Source organism: Anabrus simplex, chromosome 5 (genome assembly GCF_040414725.1).
Source record: "Anabrus simplex isolate iqAnaSimp1 chromosome 5, ASM4041472v1, whole genome shotgun sequence".
In the NCBI taxonomy this organism is placed as follows: domain Eukaryota; kingdom Metazoa; phylum Arthropoda; class Insecta; order Orthoptera; family Tettigoniidae; genus Anabrus; species Anabrus simplex.
In genome coordinates this window covers 282,459,530-282,477,968 of record NC_090269.1, presented here as the reverse complement: position 1 = coordinate 282,477,968, position 18,439 = coordinate 282,459,530, and the positions used below count along the sequence as shown (strand labels likewise).

At 42.1% G+C, this 18,439-nt stretch overlaps 1 protein-coding gene across 1 annotated transcript in view; it reads left to right on the top strand.

Moving 5' to 3' along the window:
* Fkbp14 (peptidyl-prolyl cis-trans isomerase Fkb14) overlaps positions 1 to 18,439 on the top strand; it is a 287,601-nt gene that overhangs the window by 235,305 nt on the left and 33,857 nt on the right. The window contains exon 2 of the mRNA XM_067148519.2: positions 3,744 to 3,907. Coding sequence (XP_067004620.2) covers positions 3,744 to 3,907 — 164 coding nt within the window. The remainder of the gene's footprint in view (positions 1 to 3,743; positions 3,908 to 18,439) is intronic.

Sequence of the window (18,439 nt, the reverse complement as noted above, 5' to 3'; positions counted from 1 at the left end):
TTATAAGGTGCAAAACCGCGTGGATATTAGCCCCTATTGACCAGGAGGATAATGATGACTATCGAAATGAGAAGCAAAACGTGAAGGAACGATCACTCGAAGAATTAGGAAGAAAATTATCATAAAAAGAAGAAGGAACGAGGGCTTCAAAGCTATAATATTGTAGCCCCCCCCCCCCTACCCTTCCTGCCGCTGTAGTCCTGGTGGCCTTGTCCTACCAAGCGACCGCTTTACAACTTAGAGACCTACAGATAAATCCTCTCCGCCGTTGTTCTCGGCTTTCTAGACCGGGCCTGCTATCTCACCGTCGGATAGCTCCTCAATTGCAATCACGTAGATTGAGTCATGGCCGACTTGATGCGTCGCTCTAGCTAGCTCCTTACCGGCCTTGATAATCGGGTCCACGCACTGTAATCGGAATAGTTACACAGCTCGACACGTGGCGCTGGCGGCCGACCTATTTGCGGTAGAGATGCATACTTCTTTATGGAAAATATATTGACTTTCATTGCCGATTTATCGTAATTTAGAGTTACATAGGTTAATACTGTTAAAATGATTAATCCTAAAGGTTACTTTCGTTGATATTTGCCAAAATGATGTCGCGAAATGAAACTGCGGGGAGATGACTTAGTCCAGCTGACGTTCTGATATTGATTGCCGATGTATCTTAATTTAGGGAATAAAATAGTATGTTACATTGACTAATATTGTTAAAATAATTAATCCTAAAGGCTACTTTCATTGATATGTGCCAAAATAACGTCGCGGAGGATGGAGTAGTCCAACTGACGTTCCTTAATTGTGAGGAATAATAGTAATCGTTTTTATTATCATGGCATTTAGATACATAGCGGAACTTACCCCAATACTTTTGTCTTCTGATGTTAATATTGAGATTAAGAGTAATTGTTCAATTAGATTTTTAACATTCTTCAAGCGCTGCTCTCAGGAAGGGGGCTGGACAATACACAAAATTCTTCCTTTTTCCATATTGGTTGTATGCATAACAAATATTTTGACTCAAACATGTTTAAACTTTAATTTCAATATATACAGTTCCAGATTACATTTCATTCATACCTTTCACTAGAATATTAAATACCGGGCAAGTTGGCCGTGCTAAATTCAGACAATAATTTTTACTTGAAATGCAGTAGGGTGGAACAAGTTGGCCACGCGGCGTGCAGCTGTGAGCTGCGAGTTATCATCCGGGAGATGGTGGGTTCGAACCCCACTGTCGGCAGCCCTGGAGATGGTTTTCCGTGGTTTCCTATTTTCACATCAGGCTGTACCTTAATTAAGGCCACGGCCGGTTCCTTCCCACTGCTAGCACTTTCCTATTCCACCGGCGTCATAAGACCTATCTGTCGGTGCGACGTAAAACAAATAGCGAAAAAAGGTTAAGAATTTAACATTCAGTGGGAGGAAAGTATTTTGAGTAAATAAATTGTAAACTGTTCTCTGCTCGATAATGATGATGCTTGTTGTCTAAAGGGGCCTAACATCTAGGTCATCGTCCCCATTGGTCAGGTAACAACACTTCATACGTTGGCCTTACCATCATAGCAGTAGCGATTCTTACTTGTCAATGTTTAAATGTTAACGTTCAGAATATCTTGGATAAAAATGTGTTGTGTTGCTGTCATATGGCAGATACGACACCACCCAAAGGATTATTCTATGAAAGAAAATTCATGGGTAAAAATGCCTGATTAGCGTGATTAGCTGCCACTCCCGGAGGCCCGGTTTCGATTACTGGCCCTGCACGAAATTTCAAAAGTGGTACAAAGGTTGGAACGGGGTCCACTCAGCCTTGGGAGATCAACTGTGTAGAGGGGATTATCGATTCCCACCTCAGACACCCTCGAAGTCGTTTTCCATAGTTTCCCACTTCTCCAAGCAAATGCCGGGATGGTAACTAACTTAAAGCCACGGCTGCTTCCTTCCCTCTTCCTTGTCTATGCCTTCCAATCTTCCCATCCCCAACACAAGGCCCCTATTCAGCATATCAGTTGTGGCCGCCTGGGAGAGGTACTGGTCATCCTTCCCAGTTGTATCCCCCGACCCGCAGTCTCACGCTCCAGGACACTGCCCTTGAGGTGGTAGAGGTGGGATCTCTCATTGAGTCCGAGAAAAAGCCAACCCTGGAGGGGTAAACAGAGTAAGTAAGAAAGAAAGAAAGAAAGAAAGAAAGAAAGAAAGAAAGAAAGAAGGTAAATGATAGTGTCCCTTTGCTCTTGTTTTCCTGTTCGGAATACAAAAAAGGCACATAGAAATATATATATTGGAATATTTCCTAACACAGTTAAAGCAAATCTCCACACCATTAAAAAACTAATTAGCGCATAAATTAAAATCCTTGTTCAGGCCGAAGTTACAGCGAAAAATCACTTTGTTCTTGTTTCCATAAAATTTCTACTCGAAGTACGAAAAGGTGCACAAAAATGTCACAAATTCCAAGATTTATAAGCACAATTTAAAAAATATAATCACCACACTATACAAAAAAAAAAAAAAAAAAAAAAAAAAAAAACACTCACTAGCGCATAACTATCAGATCTCGATATCAATCCAACAAGCACCTTATTGCGAATACACTGCCAACATTTACGACAGCAAAACCACATAAATAAACCTGGAAACGCGGCAATTTGCGGTATACAGCTTCCTGTCGGTGGGTAGTAGGCCAGCGCTCCAGCGGCATTACGGTGAAACGTTCCAATTGCAGCTTTATGCTGGGCTTCACAAGCGATTGTCAAGGCCGGTGGAAGGAGCGCAGCGAGGGATCCATTCGGCTGTGATTGAGTAGACCTCGAACCAGCACTCAGATCCAGGTAAAAATCAATTACTTGGCCGGGAATCGAACACGGGGGCCTCTAGGTAAGAGGCAGACGCGCTACCTCTAGACCGCCATAATATTGCAGAGCCGGAAGAAGAAGAAAAGAAATGGTATGGCCTCCAACGTCATTAGGCACTGTAGCATTACACTGCCTGACTGTTAGCTGAGGTGAATTTTGAGATGAAAATATCAACCCCCCGGAGGCCCGGGTTCGATTCCTGGCTCTGCCACGAAATTTAAAAAGTGATGCGAGAGCTGGAACTGGGTCCACTCAGCCTCGGGGGGTCATCTGAGTAGAGGGGGGTTCGATTCCCACCTCAGCCATCCTCGAAGTGGTTTCCCGTGGTTTCCCGCTTCTCCTCCAGGCAAATGCCGAGATGGTACCTAAGTTAAGGCCATGGTCGCTTCCTTCCTCTTCCTTAAGACAACATTTCCATTCCCCTTCAAGGCCCCTGTTCAGCACAGCAGGTTAGGCCGCCTGGGCGATGTACTGGTCCACCTCCCCAGTTGTATTCCCCCGACCCTAAGTCTCGCGCTCCAGGACACTGCCCTTGAGGCAGTAGAGGTGGGATTCCTCGCTGAATTCGAGGGAAATAGCAACCCCGGACGGTATACGTATTAGAAAGAAAGAAAGAAAGAAAGAAAGAAAAAGAAAGAAGTATCAACGCACAATTGACCGTTAAGTGACATTAATGCTGCAGTAAAATAAACTGACATAACCACTAGTAAACAATAAAAAGGAAGGTCGAGCCGTAACCGTATCTCAGTCTCCTTCCTCTCAATGTATCAGATCTTAAATGTTTTATTTGTGTGTGTTTTATTTTCATGCGTAATTTACATAATATTGTTTCCCCCTTCGAATTGTATTGTTATTACATGAATGCTTATTTGCTGCTTTCAGCCATGACCGTAACCAGCCGTTCTCCTTCCAGCTGGGTGTAGGACAGGTGATTAAAGGCTGGGATCAAGGCCTGCTAGATATGTGCGTAGGTGAGAGACGTAAGCTGACCATCCCTTCAGAACTGGCGTACGGCAAGCGAGGAGCTGGTAACGTCATTCCTCCTGGTGAGTACTTCACACACAGTAATCGTAATGAGTAAAAGTATCTAGAATTGATTCGTAATTTTAATCCTTTCTTCGCAAACATGACTTTGAAATCAGAATGGCGAAATAGATGTGCAGGCTAATGACTGAAAATAATTTCATTCTTCAGTCGAATATAATAATAAAAATAATAATAATAATAATAATAATAATAATAATAATAATAATAATAATAATCCACAGCCTGTTTCCAGTCATTCGACAGGGTCAGGAATGGAATGAATGAAGCCCCCCTCTAGCGGCGAGGATAGGAAATGTGCCGGCTGCCGAAGCCTGTCGCACTCCTCTGGGGCAATGATAAATGACTGATAGATGAGATGAAATGTTAATGGAGAGTGTTGCTGGAATGAAAGATGACAGAGAAAACCGGAGTACCCGGAGAAAAACCTGTCCCGCCTCCGCTTTGTTCAGCACAAATCTCACCATGGAGTGACCGGGATTCGAACCACGGTATCCAGCGGTGAGAGGCCGCCTGAGCCACGGAGGCTCTAATATAATAATAATAATAATAATAATAATAATAATAATAATAATAATAATAATAATAATAATAATATCATATCCCACTACCTTCTGTGCTCGATGAAGCCATTTCTGACTTATTCTATTATTATTATTATTATTATTATTATTATTATTATTATTATTATTATTATTATTATTATTATTATTATTATTAATGTAGTGAAGTTTCTTCTTAAAGAACGAGAACAACCACCCGGTCAACTGGGCTGTGTGGTTCCTTAATTCCAGATCGATGTCCTTTCCCATTTACTTCATAGCTACTGCAATAATTTCTGTAAGTTGTATGATAAAACACTGAAAATGTGAAAGTAATTTAGGCCTACTGTGCAGCTCCTCAAGCGATAAATTCATATTTGGCAAAAATACTGAAAATTATTTTTTCGAAGTTTCCCTTAGTAGCAGAGGTCCAATACTCGTCATGCCTTTGGAATAACACGAGCACCCAGAATTCTTCATATTTCTATTGCAACACCTACGAAGGCATACTAAAGCAATAAGAACAGCTCGAACCAAGTTCGATATTAGACTGAGAACTCTCTCAGAGCTCCTGAGAGGAATGTATGTAAAAACGGAGCCTGATGAAAATCTGAAAAAAACAAAATAATATTTGTTTTATTCAGGTCCAAATCCGATGGACTGAAACTAATAGAATAGTCTCCGAAAGTCGATGTCACTCCGGATTGAATCTTTTGTCTAAGCTTCCCAGTGTCTTAGTAGAGCATGTCTTAACGCGCCTGTTTTATCACCCAAGTAACCTTTGGTCGATTCCATAACCGGGGCGAATTGTAGATTGGTTTTAGAATCTGTAACGGATTATAGTCATCTTTGGGAACACAGCTAAGAATAGAAATGGGTTAGTTAACGTTATATTCTCGATCATCCTGGGGATAGTATTTTCTTTTTTCTTTTCGTCATCAATACGCTCCCCCATCCAGCCAAGGAACTACTGCAAAATTATTGTTACAACCAAATTTAGGATATAGACTGATCATTCTCCTAAGTTTCATAGAGTAGAGTGGTTATCCATATGCTCCCTCCTTTGCCCCCAGGACTTAAGCTGATCTTCGTTTCTGATTTAGGCTGAGGATTATGTGTCTGTTCACGAGTGGAAAGCCTTGTTTCAGAAATTTTATTTCCAAAATGAAATTGATGTTGAAAAGTTACTTTCTAGATAAGTGCGTGATGATCTCTTTCTCCTGAAGGGAAATCGAATCTACGTTCCTGCAGGAGAACCGAGCATACTTTTACCGTCTCAGCTAGGCTCTCGAATTAAGTGGCACTCCCGGCACTAAAAGCCATACGCCATTTCATTTTTTTTAATCTACTACCACGACCTGGTATTACTTGTTCCAAATATGATTCCACATGGACGTGCCAGAAACTACTGCTTGTTCACGTGTCCGCTGCTATGTCATCCGGGTCTGTCGCCAAGTACAGTAGCGCGTTAAATCTATGACTCCTCAGTTAAACAGTCCATCAGTCCTTGGAAATACGGTGGTTCCTTTCGCTCTAACGTCGCTAGCCCCTGAACGCTCAACACACATTCCATTCGGAATTCGTCGTTTTGTTTTTGCAATTCAGACAGTAACAGATTCTTTAACATGCGCTATGTCTTGTGGGTAATGTGGTAACTGTACCGACATGCCCGCTACTCGCCTCGCTGTCTGGCTGTTCTCTTTCCAACTGCGATAAACAACCACCAGCGTTGCTTTGTCCAAGTTCAGTATCGTATTTTGAATATGTTAGCTCAGTGGCTTAGTTGTTGAATTCCCATCCGGAAGACCGATATTCGAATCCCTGTCGATCCTGGGTTTTCATTTCAAATATCACGTGGTGTCAGGAAGGGCATCCAGTCAAAACCACAATGAGCCTCCAGTGATCCCAGAAATAAATAGCTGAACATTATTATTTAACATGCCCGACTCGTTGGCTGAATGGTCAGCGTAGTGGCCTTCGGTTCAGAGGGTTCCGGGTTCGATTCCCGGCCGAGTCGGGGATTTTAACCTTCGTTGGTTAATTCCAATGGCTCGGGGGCTGGGTGTTCGTGCTGTCCCCAACATCCCTGCACCTCACACACAACACATAACACTATCCATCACCACAATAACACGCAGTTACCTACACATGGCAGATGCCGCCCACCCTCATCGGAGGGTCTGCCTTACAAGGGCTGCACTCGGCTGGAAATATCCACACGAAATTATTATATTATTTAACATGTAACTTACGGCACCTCCACATCCGATCCTAGCTTCAGTTAATTACAAAAGCAACACTACAACCAAACAGGTGGGTGTCTATTTCCAACTTCAGAAGTCTTAAAAATAATTTGATGGTAACTTCTAAGTTAATTATCATATATGTCGGGGTCAAAGACTTTGTTGGAGCGTTACTTCGTGGGTTGAGGTGAAGGAGTAGGAGGAGGAAGATAATAATATTTGTGTCACGCGTCGGGGCTTGTCGAGTCAGCTCGTAAGTAATGCATGGAGCACTCAGATATGCATGATGAGACGCGAACTCGAAGCGTACAATGCACAAGTTAACATTGTATGCGACATCTCGCATTTAATGAGAATGAAAACTGCATTTTAAACGTCCTCACATTGCACTTTCAAATAATTACTTTATGGTGGCGATGGATTAACCCTTGATATGGTCTGAAAGCTAAGTTACTTGCTCCCCGCCTGGTTTGCAGGAGTTCGATTCGCGGCCCTAGCCAAATATGGCATTGTGTCCACTTATACCAGATTTCTCACTTTTTTTAGTTTTTAATTGGCTTTCCGTCGCATCGACACAGATAGGTCTTGTGGCGACGATGGGATTGGAAAGGGCTGTCATTCGCAACGAAGCGTCCGTGACCTTAATTAAGGTACAGCCCCAGCCTGGTTGCCTGGTGTGAAAATGGGAAACCACGGAAAACCATACTCAGGGATGCCGACACTGGGGCTTGAACCCACTATCTCCCGAATGCAAGCTTACTGTTGCGTGTCGCTAACCGCACGGCCAACTCGTTCGGTTCCTCACATTCATCTTTCCTATCTGACCTCCGTTGGTGATCTCATGCTGTCCCCAGACTCCGATTGATATTGAGGTTTTTGAAGTCTAGGGAGTCTCGTTTTCCTGTCCTTCGCGATTCTTACAGGTTTTACCCACATATTCATCCGTCGGAGAACTGTACATCTTCCTTCTTCTCTTCTGAGTATAGTTACCCGGTTGTACTTCCCCGTAGAACATCGTCAGCACAGGCAGCACACCAGAGATGGTTTATAATAAGAACAAGGGAAGCGTATAGTTTTACGTGGTTTTTACGTCGTGATCATAACCATGGACCTTCAGGTTTACGTGGAATCTGAACCACAGGGAAGTGATTTCCCATTTCAAAAATCACACATGCATTGGCTGGAAATCACACCGCGACCGCCGTGATGAGAAACCACTGATGCATTCAGTAAACAGCTTAGAGCAGAGAGGATTCAAATCCCACCCTTGACCTTCTCTAAAATTAGAGCAAAGAGGATTCACATCCCACCCTTGACCTTCTCTAAAAGAGTTTCCTCGTTTTTATTTATTTCTCTGTAGGCAAGGCCCGTATCCAAAGGGAAGGTTAGGGGGATTCAAACCCCCTCCACAATAAAAGTGAACTTGACAAAGAGCTACCGTAAATCAGAAATATTATAAAAATAAGCATTTGCAACATAAACAATTGATTTTAAACTATAAAATATGTGCCATATTTAACTATTTCTTTCTTAATATACTTAATATAAATTTACTGAAAACATAAATGGAAATTTTAATTTTGATGAGGTTTAAGGATTGTTTGTTTTTCATGTTCTTAATATATTTTGCACCATAAAAATAGATTTCAATAAACGTGTAGAAATATTTTCATGTTCTCTAGCCGCTAGAAGATTTTAAAAACGGAACCAAACCTCTAAATATTTTAATACTTGCAGTTAAATGTATTGTTACCTCCGTTTTTAAACAAATTTTTGTGTGGCACTGCATGCACGTGTTAAAGCGTGCTCTGCCCACCAGACCGCTATGAATTTACCTTTCTACTTCACCCGTGGAATTATAAAAGGTAGGCCTACTGCTCTAAAACTATTTCAGACTTTTATTTCTGTAAAATATACTTGAAAGTAAAACAAAATTATCATAGTTTTTGTTTTCGGAAGCCCCCCCCCACCAAATCCTAACCCCCTCCGGAAAAAAAAAAATTCCTGAGTACGGCCTTGACTGTAGACAAATAGGCGGATGATAGGGTACACTTCCTGATACGAAAAATTAGTCGGCTGAAAATGCGTAACTCCCTGAGTACCAACACGGCCGAATGAAAGGCGCATATTGTATCTGTAGTTAATATAATGAGAGCTCCAGAATTTATCTACAAAGAATCTCGAGCTTCAGTGCAAAAATAAGTAATGAGAGCAGTGCATAAATATAAAACAAATCCAATACATAGGTTTGCATAACCTGTACAGAGAGAAAAATTTTCAGCGTGGAAATACACTGTTGCATATACTCTTAGGTCTGTTGTGAATCAAACGAGAAATAAAGGGAAAATCATCCTTACGTACTTGGGTGGTAACGGCGAGGTCAGCGTGTGTTGAAGATTTTTTTCCAGCTCTGTTTCATTCAACCTTTAAACTTGCAGATGCAGTCTGAATCACCTCAGATTCACGTATTCTACCATGAGGTGCAATAGACTTCGAAAACAATTTTTGACAGTTACACGAAGGCTGAATTTAAAGAGAAATTATCACGGAAAGATATTAGAGGAAATTTATTTTGGTGAAAATGTTCTCTTATAAATTGAAAGCAAGGACTTTATGCCTGTTAAAGTAAATGCCTTCAGACTTAGGTGCTTCGAATTTTTCATTGGTAGGTTTTCATTTGATAGCAGCTTTACGGAAGACTTGGAAGGATTAGACCAAATATTTTTTTTTTTTAAACTATTCAGTCTTTAGGGCGACTCGCATATAAGTTTCCTAATTTAACAGAAAGAAATGAAATTCACAAATTACATACAGAATGGAGATTTTTGTTACAATTTACGTCGCACCGACACAGATAGGTCTTATGGCGGCGATGGGATAAGAAAGGGCTAAGAGTGGGAGGAAGTGGCCGTGATCTTAATTAAGGTACAGCCTCGACATTTGCCTAGTGTGAAAATGGGAAACCACGGAAAACCATCTTCAGGGCTACCGCCAACAGTGGGATTCGAACCCACTATCTTCCGGATGCAAGCTCACTGCTGCGTGCCCCTAACCGCACGGCCAACTCGCCCGGTGAATGAATGTAGAATGCTGCGAATTGTTGATGATGGTATGTGTGCAAGTGATAATCAACCAAAGATTTTCTTACTTATGGTGTACCTGTGTGTTTAATTCATTCAATAGTACAGCGTTTGTAGAAAGAGTATTTTCTGCCGTTAATAGAATGCCAGAAGCAGACTAAGCAGTAAAACGATACCAGGACTTCTCCATACAAAAAGGCTGTCACCTAAAATTGCGTGTTATGACTCAAAAAATAGCGTAGAGTTACTAAGGAAGATGAATAAGACCATGTACGAAGCACGAGAATAAGGCGATGAGGCGTAATGAACAGGAAGGAGAAGATGAAAGCTCTGATAACAAGACTAATAGTGAATTTAAAAATATACATTTTTCCATTACAGGTCTGTTTTAAAAATTAAAGGTTTTCTTTAATAGGCCTAGGGTACATCATTAATTAAACTGTAATAACTTCAATAAATGTATTTTTACATATCTTTAAAGAAAAACGGAAATTGAACTAACACTTGAATATTTACTACATCTTCCACAATTTTGAGGTCGAACTTCCGAAATTAAAATTTTGGGTCTGGCAATACTGCCATAAAGACACAAGAAATGACGATTTTCTCTCGTGATTTGGGAACATTCCTAGATGGGTCATCTGACCTCAAAACGGATTGTTTCGGCATGTCCCGTATGTTAGCGTGCAACCAAAGGTCAGCATGTTAACCATTTAACCATGGAGCCGGACAGTTATTCTGATAAATTTATATAAATTTAAAAAAATACAAGTGCACGTAGGTGCGATAATACGGACGGGATAATATTATAGCGATATGGAGTTGTTGACCGATTGAAATTTCTGATATTCCTATACCATGAGTACGCACTGATATACTTGTAAAACGACTTTAAATGTTAATATTCCCTAATACTGCCGGGGTCGGAAGAAAATTTAAATTATCGAGCTGGTTAGTTAAGCGGCACGGGTCATACTGTAAGCTTGCATTCGGGAGATGATGGTTTCTGACTCCACCGTCGGCGGCCCTGATGATGACTTTCCTTGGTTTCCAGTTTTCACACTTGGCAGATGCCTAGACTGTACCTCATAGCCACAACCGCTTCCTTCCCAGTGCTAATTCAGCGTCACCGTAAACTTACTTAGTGCAGCGTTAAACACATGGCAAAGGAAACCTAAATATGAGTTGGCCAAGGGAGGAAAGATGGCGATAAGGAGTATCGCACAAGTAAGGGGAGGAAATACCCGACTCAGTCAGAGGGTCCCGGGTTCGATTCCCGGCCGGGTCGGGGATTTTAACCTTAATTGGTTAATTCCAATGGCACGGGGGCTGGGTGTATGTATTGTCTTCATCATTTTATCCTCATCACGACGCGCAGGTCGCCTACGGGAGTCAAATAGAAATACCTGCACCTGGCGAGCCGAACCCGCCATACGACATTTCATTTACCAGACTCAGCTAGACGCCTCGTAGTTCCCAACCCACGTGCTCCAGTCTGGAACCCTTGGATTATTATTATTATTATTATTATTATTATTATTATTATTATTATTATTACCATAATTTGTCTTATGTAGCACCGATACAGATAGGTATTATGGCGAAGATGGTATAGGTAAGGGCAAGGAGTATGAAGCGACCGTGGCCTGGTGTGAAAGTAGGAAATCCCTGAAAAACAGTTTCAGGGCTGACAACAATGAGATTCGAACCCACTATATACCAAACGCAAGCTCAAAGCTGCGCGACCCTAACCGCATGGCCAACTCGCTTGGTATTATTATTATTATTATTATTATTATTATTATTATTATTATTAACCACAATTCTCTACTGAAATATGGAAGGTTTAATGACACTGGCGAGACCTACGTATATATAAAATGCTTCCTAGACCTATACTTAAAATCCGATTAGCCTCTTGGCTCAAACATAAATAATAACAGAACAAGCTGTCTTTGCAAACTGAACAATTCTGTGACTTTCATATCGTATGAAATAATCATGATGTTATGGCGGACGCGGAATGAAAGGACGCTCGAAATGTATCTCTCAACATTTCAAATCCGGGAAGTGAAACACACATAATTTTTCAACACATTCCCTGAGGACTCCACACTTTTTTTTTTTTTTTCAGCGTAGTCTTGTGCCTGTGAAGCACGCGTAGGAGATACGTAGGGCCCTTGGGTAAACAGCAGAGTAGCTGCTGATGTCCTGCCACCGACATTCTTCATCTGGGGAGAACAAATAGGTGCTCCCGTGAGAGATGTTCCGGTAAAGGCAGTGTCGTCTACTTGCCTTTCAAAAAGTCTTATTTCCTAGCGTTTAATTTCCAAAAGGTGTGCATTTTGTAAAGTTACCGTGAACACAATAATTGAATACTAGGTAGAGACCAAGAAAATGGAAATCGAATCATGGTGTATACGAGAGAACATGGAGATTTCGCAAATTATTCTCAAGGTCTCTTTATTTAGTTCATCTACGCTGTACAGGAGTGAAAGTTGGGTGGATGAAGGATATCTGACGCGTGAGGATTGTTGGGTCAGACAGGTGGGAATAATGTCAGGAAGAAGTTCATGATGAAGGGGTCAAGTTTAATCGGATGAAGCTGTGCTAATGATATTGTTACTATGAAGGTGACAGGTGAATTGAATTGAGGAGATTAGGTTATATAGGAGACTGATGAACTCGGTCATAGATGGTAATAGAAACTAATATATCAAAATATAGACGGAGTCGTATAAAACTGGTCCCTGATGATGATGATGATGATAATGATGATGCTTGTTGTTTAAAGGGGCCTACCATCTAGGTCATCGTCTGACTCGTTGGCTGAATGGGCAGCGTACTGACCTTCGGTTCAGAGGGTCCCGGGTTCGATTCCCGGACTGGTCGGGGATTTTAACCTTAATTGGTTAATTCCAATGGCTCGGGGGCTGGGTGTGTATGGCGTATTCAATATTAGAAATCATCCTAGGTAGGGCCCTCATCTTCACAGACATTCAGGTCGCTTAATCGGCCGTCTACTAGAAAAAGACCTGCACCAGGCCTCTTCGGAGGCCATACGCCATTTATTTATTTATCTAGGTCATCGCCCCCTAATGGCACGAAATGAGACGAAATGTAAGGACAAACAAAAATCCATAATCCTCCACTGACCAGAATTCAAAACGTGCGGACGAAGAATGAATGGATGGATATGAAGTTAAAACAATCAGTGGATCCGACCCGCAATGCCCCGCATTCCCAGAAACTAGCGTTAAACAATAGTATTACTGGCCAAGAGACTGGTTCTAAAGCACAATACTGAATCGATGATGCTTGTAGTCTAAACGAGTCCAAAATCCAGGTCATCGGCCCCTCATAATGGTACTTATCGCTAGGAAAGTAGAACCATGGTATTTGTCATATTGCGGTACTAATCAAAAGTATCGTAGACTCGCGGTATTCCACACATTATGGTACTACTCACAGGTAAAGTAATGCGCACATGTAACACAAACCTATTGTGTTTCACACATTGTGTCGCTATTTACAGGCAAAGCAAACGTATGGTGTTCTTCACATAAGTGGACTAACCACAGGAACTCGCACTATCCCGTGGTGTTCCTCACATAGTGGGTACTAATCATAGGCAAGGCATGGTGTCGCTCATATAGTGGTACGAATCACAGGTACTGACTGTAAAGTGCTTCCTGAGCACACACTGTCTTTAATAATCACAAACCTATTGTGTACCTAACATAGTGGCACTACGCGCAAGTAAAAGCGACCCATGGTGTTCCCTGCGCGGCGGTACTAATTATAAGTAGTATCATGGTTCTAATTTAGGGGCAAAAGATCCACATGGGTCGACGCCCCGAACAAATAGCATTAAAAAAAGAAAACCGTTCTAATTTGATCATCCCATGGTCGCCCCTTTTAGTCGCCTCTTACGACAGGCAGGGGATAGCGTGGGCACATTCTTCATCTGCGTCCCACCCACGTGGGAATATCACCTCTCCGCCTGCTACGCCAGCGTAGTAGGTTCGTGGAAAACTGTTACCTAAAGAGTAAAATCAGATTCACGTGTGAGCATTCATTGCTGCCAACTTCATTAGTTTCTTATGTTAATCACCAAACATAACAGAGTCTCAATTCAAGTTGCAATAATGAAGATTCACTTACTTGATTTCATTTTTCCTACACCAACTAGTTATTTAATATAGTATTTGTACGCTCCACTATTCTACTTAACTGATATTATCGTAATAGCAGTACAGTCCTAAAGAAAGGTAATATATTTATCAATTATACTTCAAAATGTACAACTAGTAGCTTTCACGATACTATATGAACGTTGACAATATTTCAGCTCCTCACAAATGACGAAGAAAGGTGCCCACTTGTGAGTTAATAAAGATAACTGCAGGATGTTATATCGCCAAACAGGATACCTTCACTGTACGGGTGACAACGCAGAATGCAATCTAATAGTTAGAAAAGTATAAAATCATTAAAGTCAATAATAATGGGGTAGAATTAGTAAGACTTCTTTCTTAGGGAGCAATGTGAGGTGGCGACCGTACATAATTCAAACCCGTGCGTGGCCCAATACAGCTCAGCACGACATGACTACTGCCCAGCCAGATGATCGGCAGTAATTAAAGTACACCTGGTCATTATGCTACCTCCTCAGTCATTATTTACTTTCTTGATCGGAACACCAGGATTTCATCTAACAAAAGTTGAACTTCTGATATACACATTTTAAAGAATACTCTATCCTTTCAGGAACGTTATGTAGTTTAGTAGAATTTCCCTACCCGATGAAAATGCATCAACGTGAACGATGTTCTCCTTAATATCCAGACCGACGAAAAATCTAGACTGAAGCCAGAAACTTTAAAACATATGTTGTTCACCAAATATAATCTGAATTACAACATTGTACTAAATTATGCGACTTCCCTTTTGGGCAGCGCCAATTGTTGAAAACAGTACTTTCAAGTTACCGTTACCTTAATTGGTTCTCTTATCTTCCGATAATAATCATTTTGTATTGCGTATTTGCAGCGTCATGAATGAATTTACATTTATTCACAACGAGATTACATTATTTTCTTACTACCCTTTAACCGCGTCGACCAACTTTTGCGAATCCAACCGACTGTCTCCCTTGAGTTTCCTTAAAAATCAGTCTGTGGAACACAAAGGTGTACCTGTTTTAGCTGCTACAGTAAAATGGATTTGAATAAACCTTGATTGTCAGATGTTAGACGAAAACTTCAGAGAGGTAATACTTCTAATGCTGACTAATGTTAAATATACGCAACCGTGTTTGAGTTTGTATATGTCGTTCAATGAAGATTGATTATATTTCCAAATTAGATGCTGTAATTATATTATTTGCAGTTTATTAATATTAGCGTTTTTCCTCATCTCCACTTGCATCGATAAACTGATTCTGTCTCTATCATTGTTTTAAAACAGAGATTTGCGTGACAAAGACGTTTAAAATGTAGCTATTTTGTTGAGGGCTTCTTTATATATACACCGAACTCGATAGCTGCAGTCGCTTAAGTGCGGCCAGTATCCAGTATTCGGGAGATAGTAGGTTCGTACCCAACTGTCGGCAGCCCTGAAGATGGTTTTCCGTGGTTTCCCATTTTCACACCAGGCAAATGCTGGGGCTGTACCTTAATTAAGGCTACGGCCGCTTCCTTCCCAGTCCTAGCCCTTTCCTGTCCCATCGTCGCCATAAGACATATCTGTGTCGGTGCGACGTAAAGCCAGTAGCAATAGCTTTATATATACAGGGTCTCGCAGACTTCTTCATAGAAAATGGAAACCGAAAGCCTCCTCCTAGTCATTTGATCAGGTCACGGATGGATTGAATGAAGCCCCAGTCTAGCGGCGAGGATATGAATTGTGCCAACTGCCGAAGCCTGTCGCACTCCTGGGGCAGTGATTAATGACTAAATGATGAGATGAAATGATATTGGAGTGTGTTGGGATGAAAGATGAAAGGGAAAATCGGAGTGACCGGATAAAAACCTGTCTCGCCTCCGCTTTGTCCAGCACAGATCTCACATGGAGTGACCCGAATTTGAACCACGAAATCCAGGGGAGAGAGGCCGGCGCGCTACCGTCTGAGCCACTGAGGCTCCCTTTTTTCATAGAACATTTTTAAATTTTCAAAACTCTGAACAATTACTCAGCTGTGACATTTGATGATGATAATCCACTTTAAAAGCGTTCTACAATGGCCTCAGGTACTGAGTTAACAGACCTGAAGTGGTGTCGTCTGCACGGCCTGTCTACCAGTTTCGATATTCTGGTTGTGCTGCTATCTAGCAGTGAAAGCGGAATTCTACTGGACGGTTCCTTCAGCGGAGTTAGTTTAATTTCGTCGGGTGACACTGCGCGCTCCATCAGAGATCTTGAACATGCCAATAATGGCACGGAATTCCCAGATTTTTGACCACACTTCAGACATCGCCTCCTTCAGCCGGGATCGAACCCGCGAACTTGGGACGATCGAACACTCATTGTTGCACCGATGCAGCTCGAGATTAAAGGAGTTTATTTCTATTCACAAATCTTAAAGAAAGCAGAGAGAATGTTTGCAGGCAGTCGGCACTCCTCCGCAAAATTTAAAAGTAACATGCAAGTTATATATTGCTAGTTGTTAGTTTTACGTCGCACCGACACAGTAGGTCTTATGGCAACGATGGGACAGGAAAGGGCTAGGAGTGGGAAGGAAGCGGCCGTGGCCTTAATTAAGGTACAGCCCCAGCATTTGCCTGGTGTGAAAATGGGAAATCACGGAAAACCATTTTCAGGGCTGCCGACAGTGGGGTTCGAACCTACTATCTCCCGAATACTGGATACTGGCCGCACTTAAGCGACTGCAGCTATCGAGCTCGGTAGTTATGTATTTGGAAATGGGCCTACTCTAAATTCATACAGAACTACTTCATACATTTAATATTACAATTGTTTTCTTTTGGTCTTTAAAATTTTTGCGTCCCATAACCATGGAGCGGGGCAAATTCGTATCCTCGTTCCGAAGGGAGCCAGCTCTTTCCAGGCACACCCCCAATGGTGGTGAACTGTAAGTACGTCTTAACCACATACTAGCCCTCACGACAATCTTAGATTTCTGGCAGAACCGGGAATCAAACTCGGCCCTCCGAAGACGGCAGCTAATAGCGCTAACCGTTACGTGACGGAGTGCACCGCGACCCACGAAGTGTTGCCTAAGTTAGCTTACCGGTAAAAGTAGTTAGTGGGACGTCAAACCAATAAGATCCTTGCCTACTGGTAAACCACCTTCGTTCACACGCTTGTAAACGTTCATCAGAAGACCACGATGTCTGTAGCCCTTAAGCAATAGAAACCTATTTGTCTTCTTACTATAACTAGTCATTCTTCCCCTTTAAACATTTTACTGCTAGCAGTAAAGATAAAGAGGTATTATTCGCTCTGTGCTGTATGGGTCATATATGTGCTAATTGACCCTTCAAGCAAAAATGTGCAGTAGGGAACTGCAAAGCTAGAAGATGAATATGCTTATACCTGTGTCCTGCCTTAAGTAACATTCTCTAGATTACTAGAAAATGATCCGACCCCGCGCTGTAAGGGTAGAGTGCCTGCTTCTTACTCGGAGGCCCCGGGTTCGATTCCCGGCCAGGGCAGGGATTTTTACCTGCATCTGAGGGCTGGTTCGAGGTCCACTCAGCCTACGTGATTACAATTGAGCTATCTGACGGTGAGATAGCGGCCCCGGTCTAGAAAGCCAAGAATAATGGCCGAGAGGATCCGTCGTGCCGACCACACGACACCTCATAATCTGCAAGCCTTCGGGCTGAGCAGCGGTCGCTTGGTAGGGCATGGTCCTTCGGGGCTGCTGCGCCATGGGTTTCGGGGTTACTAGAAAATATACTTAAATAGTCTGGTATCTGTGGCTGTCTAAGTTCGTTTTCTCTTGAAAAGTGGAGGTAATTCGGACTAAATGTTCGACAAGGTCTGTTTAAATCACTAGTATCAATATTTCTGATAAGTTACGTTAATCTATCTAAATAAAACAAGGAACAGAAAGGATTACAGCAACTATCAATGTCGATGCATTCGTTCATAGGCATTTTAGAAAGGAGGGTACGATCAATGGTGGAGAGTAAATTGGATGATAACCCGTCTGGTTTCAGACCACAGAGGGGCTGTCAGGATCGGATTTTCAGAATGCATGAAGTAATTGGAAACTGCTACTGTAAGGATAGACCTTGCGTTTATATTTCGTAAATCTAGAGAAGGCAATGATATTATCCATACTGGGAGGTTACATTCACGGTATCCCCTGCCTGTCGGAAGAGGCAACTGAAAGGGAACCCAGGGGCCCTGAAATTTGGGTGGGCTGGAGACGACGGGTCCTCTAGCCGAGCCTGGCATTGTTTCCTCTTGTGCCAGTCTCCTCACCTTCATTTATCCTATCCGTCCTCTCTTGGTCAACTCTTGTTCTTTCTCAACCCCAACGGTATTAGGTTTACGAGGCCTAGGGAGCATTGCCATGCCCTTCGTGGCTCTTCCCTTCTTTTTCAGTTCCTTCACTCTTCGAAGGATCGGACCTCTTAATGTTTTCCCTCTGATTGGTGTTAATCAAGGATGGTTGCAAAGCTGTAATTCCTCTTAAA